The sequence below is a fragment of the Notechis scutatus genome, chromosome 2 (assembly GCF_049901735.1).
Source record: "Notechis scutatus isolate UNSWTSFEM ecotype Mainland chromosome 2, rNotScu1.2, whole genome shotgun sequence".
NCBI classification, from domain to species: domain Eukaryota; kingdom Metazoa; phylum Chordata; class Lepidosauria; order Squamata; family Elapidae; genus Notechis; species Notechis scutatus.
The window spans coordinates 37,472,244-37,478,771 of NC_142010.1; the positions used below are offsets into that span (position 1 = coordinate 37,472,244).

The 6,528-nt window shown below is 36.3% G+C and overlaps 1 protein-coding gene across 1 annotated transcript in view; it reads left to right on the plus strand.

The window, feature by feature from the left end:
- The window catches only part of GXYLT2 (glucoside xylosyltransferase 2), a 28,147-nt gene extending 26,273 nt beyond the window's left edge, over positions 1–1,874 (plus strand). The window contains exon 7 of the mRNA XM_087954584.1: positions 254–1,874. Within this exon, the coding sequence (XP_087810710.1) occupies positions 254–277 (24 nt within the window). The 3' untranslated portion in view covers positions 278–1,874. The remainder of the gene's footprint in view (positions 1–253) is intronic.
- Positions 1,875–6,528: the final 4,654 nt, after the last annotated feature.

Here is a 6,528-nt window from a genome sequence, read left to right on the forward strand (position 1 = left end):
CTAGTTTCTAGCCTGGTGTTTAACTACTCCACCAAACTGGCTCCCTAGAAGAATATCTTTAAAATATGGATCAAGGAAAATAACTACTGGATCTTAAAAAGCGGCTGTTTCATTTTTTAATTCTTTGTGTAGTTTGTATTATTCAATCTTTTTGCTAGTTTTAGTTTTGGATTGCTGTTCATTTAATCTTCCTTTCATCTGATCCTACTGTCATTGTTTTATTATTAATTTACATTTCGTGTTTTTAATGCAGAGAACTGCAAACACAAGACTATAGTCACAATAAATAAAGTTCCTGAAAGGATTTTGGAAAAGACATGGGGAAATATAGAAAATACCACCTCGCTGACCAAGCCATTGGGAACAGATTGTGCTACCTCTGTATATACACCCAAAACATCAGATATGAGAAGCATTCAGTTTTTACAGCAATAACAAGACGATTTACATTGTGCACTAAACAAGCCTAAGATGATTTAATTTCAGCTTAATTGGTTTTGACCCAGACAGTGTAATTTATAATCTATAGTTATATCTTATCTTATTGTGCAAATTAAGCCAGCTGATATTCAAAAACAATTTTTATATTTTGGTGTAATATGTGTACCTAATCATAAAGTGTCTCTTATTTAAGGTTGAAAACTAGCTCGCATTTAAAATATTGGTAGGATGTTACATCTTTTGGTTACATAGGCCTTTGGAATTAGAAACCAAAGAAAGCATTTGCATGAAATCAGAGTTATCTTGTTTTTCAAAAAAAAAATTCCACCATTGCATTGCACAACATTAACTTTAAAAAAAAAAAGAAATAAGAACTTAAAAAATAAGGATTTGGAGAGGTATGTGATGCTGTATCTGTACTAAATTCTCATCCAAGCTAGTACACATCTTTGTTTCACTTTGTTTCACTAATGCTCTACAATTCTGTTTTGTGTGTGTGTTCCTGGAGGACTATTGTTTCCTCTTGTTATTGGACACTGAGATTTAATGTGCAAAACAACCAGGAAGAATTGTTAAAGATGGATGAGTGCTGTCATTTCTTACATGGAATGACAAATTGGCTCTGCCATTCTGAAAATTGCAAAGAAAAAAAAGAAAAAAACTCTATGAGCCTTGGGTTTGTTTTAAAAGTGGGTTCCTTTTAAATGTTGTGATATTAATGGATAAGATATTCAGTAATGACAGGTGTCTCTTTAAGAGGTTCTTTCTAACTTTATTCAGGGAGATTCTGAAGTATAGTGTATTAACATTTCAAGGACAATTCACAGATGTTTCCTCCCTTTTACTTTAGTAGTACTATTTCTGCAAGAAATTAAAGGAAGAATGGATAATGATGAACAGTGGAAGAGCAAAGAAACAGATATATCTCAAACTGGTTTTTAAAAAAGATTTAAACTTCCAAAATGCATGACACCAAACGAAGTGGCAACACTTAGCTTTTTAGAAAGGCTTTTGGTCAAAAGAAATTGGACAATGTTTATATAATAAATCTTACATGGACCTAACTAGTATAACTTTGTCAGTCTGATGTCCTCTTAGATGTTAAACGACAACTTCAATTATGTGCTTTCAGAGACCCTGACAATTGTAACAAATCAGACACGAGGTCAGGCAAATTGATTATACATGAAGACCTAAAACTCAAATGATGCTGCTAATTGTGATGATGCAATTAATGTACATAGTTTATAACCACAGCTTGTTCAGATTTTACTTTAAAACAAGAAAAGTGGTTAAATTCCTCTCTACCCCATCATTTATATTCTGGTGTGATAGCTGGGGTTAATTGTTCCCTCATCTGCAGTTCAATACATTTTAGAGCTATCATACTAAAGCAGAGGTTTCCAAACTTGGCAACTTTTAAGACTTGTGGACTTCAACTCCCAGAAATTATGTGAGTTGAAGTCCACAAGTCTTAAAGTTGCCAAGTTGGGGGAACCCTGTTTTAAAGGAACTTAACCCAGTTCTTGTACATGCTGAATATACTGTATATATATTTGTTTCAACAAAATAGCTATAGATGACTATAGTTCAAAGATCTTTTAATAGTTCAGCACAGGTAGTCCTTGACTTTCAACAGTTCATTTAGTTTCAAAGTTACAACAGCACTTGAAAAAAAAAAGACTTATGACCATTTTCCACACTTAAGACAGTTACAGCATTCCCACAGTCACATCAAAATTCAGATGTTTGGCAACTGATTCATATTTATGACATTGCAGTGTCTTGGGTCATGTGATCACCATTTGTGACCTGCAAAGCAAAGTCAATGGGGAAGCCAGATTCATTTAACAAACATGTTATTTAATTAGTTATTCACTTAACTGTGGCAAGGTAATAAAATGGGTCAAAATTCAAATGTCTCACTTAGCAAATTTTGGGCTCAATTGTTGTAAGTTGAGGACTACCTATAGTAAGAACATGGCACATGCCTTACATCTTCTCATAGTTCAGTCAATTATATTCTGCACATGTATTAAATGGATTAATTAATGGGAAACAATTATTTAAAAATTGATTTCTATACTCATAACTGATCCTCATTCTGTAAAAAGACATATAATGGACCCAAGTATATTTTCCTTAAATATCTGCCTTGCTTCCAATCTATTATCTGTCCAAAATTCTAAAGGTTAGATAAGTCTAGATAAGTTAATAAGCTCTAGTCCTCTGAAAAAAATTGTTAAAGTTATAAGAAAACTGATGACTAGAATTTTAACAATTTTTTCAGATGACTAGAACTCATTATTATTATCCTGTTTTAATTATTTGGGCTGATTCCTGTAGTAAGTGTTATAAACATTTTATTCCCATATGGCGATAAAATTTAAAATTAAAGCTCTGTGGGAAATCTGTGTATTTCTCCATTCTTTTTGTTCCTGCTGTGGAGTAATAATTCCACGCTCAATGAAAAGAAGTCAATACATAAATAAAAAGATATATCCAACAAATCCTATAGTAGCCCTTTTGATGATTCCGGCAAACATCCTTAAAAGCAAGCAGGTATTCAGCCAATGCAGTAAGAGCAAAATATTTATTTTTGTACCCTAAATTGCTATTGGAAACAAATATGCTCACACTGTCTGGTCAGACTCAAGATGGACCCTTTCTCCAGCAGCATTCCAGACATTTTCTCTGCTATGGTACTTACTTTTCTTACTAAGATCCTTAATAAAGCAAGAATAAAGCAGAATCAACTGATCACATGGAGAATTTGCTCAAGTGAAATGCAGTCCCAAAGCCCAGATGCCAGATTATTCCAGTGAACAAGTAGACTCTCAGTCAATTCCTGGAGAATTCTCTGAGCCTTCTGAAAATCCATAGTATCCGTTAGAGACCTGAGGCAAAATAAATCCAATGGGTCTTTCCCCACCATAGACCAGAATGGGCACAGCCAACTTGCTGTGGCCAACTCATTACATCAATTACATCCAACTCCATAGTAATCAGTCTATAAGAAAGGGTCAAGTTCCAGATCCCCCACTTTCTGATGATATGGAGTCTGCCCTGAGAAAGACCAAAACTAATGATTTTTCATGTGTTTCAAGTCCTCAAATGAGGTCAGGTTCATAGTTGTCATGGTATCCAGGAACCTCTGGGCTGCTCACTAAAAAAAGCTACTTACTGCAAACTTAGGAACAGTGTCAAGCAATCCTGACAGGATTGCCACAGTGTAGTGGCACAAGAAGCACATCCAATTGGCTCTTTGGTTCAAACACAAGATCTTAGTCTGTTGGAAGAAAAATCCAGGCCAGCTCCAAGTTGGGAATAAAATAGAGGCTACTTAAGGAAGAACATTTACTGATGAGCAGAATCACCAACATCATGTGATTCTGGGACAGCTGACAAAATGGAGTTGAGAGTGGGTGGGTTTTTATACTTTAATTCCTATGGGGTCATGGCTCGCTCCATAAGCAAAAGGTGAAATACAGATCCTAGGTGTTTGAGCTAATCTTGTCAACCTTTGGCTTGCCTAATTGTGTTGCTTATATGGAGTTTCTGTTACCCAGTCTTTCTGAATGCATTCCCAAATCTGCATTTCTAAAAGCTGGCCTCCTCTGTTGGTTTCTGCTTGGGGCTTGGAGACTGGGGCTGGTTTCTGCCTCCCTTAAGATTTTTCCCCATTCTCCTTTAGGGGAAATATTCTATCCTGCCCTTTTAATATTCCCCAAAATATTTCACTCACTCTGGGGGGGGGGTTGCTGACTTCCTACAATTCCCACCTATTTTCTGGATAGCACCACTAGATTACAACGTCATGGATGACAACAGCTACAACTCCCACCCACCCCATAAAGAGAAACTGGCTGGTGTCAACCCAAAATCCTGGTGGACAAATTTTTGAAAGGGGACATAAGTCTCAGTAATACATGCAAAGTCTGCCCCCTCATCCAAAATTAAATCATGGATGAGGATAGATCTGATGTTTAAGAGCAGCAGCTGAAACTCCTAGGTTTAAGGATCCAGAATCCTAGCATTCAAAATGAGGTGAAAGCTAGAAGGAAGGGCAGCCTGCTTTCAGCTTCCCATTCCTCTCACAACCAAGATCCTAACCTAGCTGCTTTAATCAACTTATGATCCTAACCTAGATGCTCTAATCTATTTATGGCAAGCATGCTAAGCAAACAGAGGTCAGTGTGTTCCTTTTGACATTTATTCCCCATTGTGTGCTTGGGGAACTCCCTCCAAAATATGGACAAAAACTGAATAAATGGATTTAATTGTTTTAATTTGATTAAATCCTGTTAGATTTAACATTACTGGAAACTGATTGAAATAATGGCATGGTGGTTCTGCATTTATTTCAAGTTCTGCATTTATTCAAGCATCTCCCCCTTATGTCATATTTAAGCAAGTTATGGAAGACTTAGCTGGGCTGCAAATTTCCCAGCTTATGATATAAAAGTGTTTGTGACTGCAAGAACTCTTCCAACTGCCACAATAATGGCTGGGAATTCTGAGCGTTATAGTCCTAGCAAATTAAATTTCCAGAACAGCATAACTAAATACATTGAATAAATAAACTGAAATAAATATTTGCTCCATTGAACCTGATACACTGAAAATGCATGAAACTTTACCTCCCATACCTCCTTGTCTGCGTTTTGAGAGGTGAACACCAACATCTTTGGAAGGTACCAGGTGAGAAAAGGCTAAATGTAAGCCCCCAAATTTATTTATTTAGATTTGTCAGTTGCTTACAAGATAATAGGTATAAGTAAAAACATAGTTATGAATACGTGGATACATATAAGAAAAATAAAAAATAAAAGAAACAATAGGACGGACGGTAGGCACGTTGGTGCGCTTATGCACGCCCCCTACAGACCTCTTAGGAAAGGGGTGAGGTCAATAGTAGACAGTCTAAGGTTAAAGTTTTTGGGGTTTGGGGAAGAAACCACAGAGTCAGGTAGAGTATTCCAGACATTGACCACTCTCTGTTGCTGAAGTTGTATTTCCTGAAATCAAGTTTGGTGCGATTAACTTTGAGATTGTATCTATTGTGTGATCTTGTGTTGTTATGGTTGAAGCTGAAGTATTCATTGACAGGTAAGTCATTGCTATGTATGATTTTATATACCATACTTAGATCAGACCGAAGACGGCGTAATTCAAGGTTTTCTAGGTCTAGAATTTCAAGTCTGGTGGCATAAGGTATTCTACAACGAGTAGAGGAGTGGAGAACTCTTCTTGTAAAATATTTCTGGACTTTCTCAACTGTGCTAATATCAGATACGTAATATGGGTTCCAGACTGATGAGCTGTATTCGAGTATTGGTCTAGCAAATGTTTTATATGCTCTAGTTAGTGTGATATTACCAGAGAAAAAGCTACGTAAGATTAGGTTAACAACTCTTAATGCCTTTTTGGCTATGTAGTTACAGTGGACTCTAGCACTTAGATCATTAGAGATGAGTATTCCAAGGTCTTTTACAGAGCTTCGATCATCAACAAGGTCTTGACTATTCAGCTTGTATTTTATTTTCTGATTTTTTTTGCCAATATGTAAGACAGCGCATTTATTTGTTGAGATTTGAAGTTGCCATTTGTTTGACCATTCTGATACATAGTCAAGATCTTTTTGAAGGGTAGCAGTATTGTCTGTGGTGTTGAATAGCTTTACATCATCAGCGAAGAGAACGCAGTTGCTCTTAATATGATCACAGAGGTCATTTATGTAGAGTATGAAGAGAGTTGGTCCTAGAACACTGCCTTGACACCACTATTGACAAGTACAGAATTTGATAGGGCACTCCCAATTTTGACCATTTGTTGTCCATTTGACAGGAATGCTTCTATCCAGTTATGCAGTTGTCCAGAGATACCATAAGATTATAGTTTTAGTAGTTTGTCGTGTACCACTGAACCAAAGGCTTTACAGAAGTCTATGTAGATTGCGTCTATTGCTTTGCCCTGATCGAGTTGTGTGGTCCATATGTTTTTGCAGTGTAGGAGTTGCAGATTACATGATAGTTTTTTCCTGAAACCAAATTGTTTATTAGAGAGTAGGTTGTTTGTCTCTAAGTG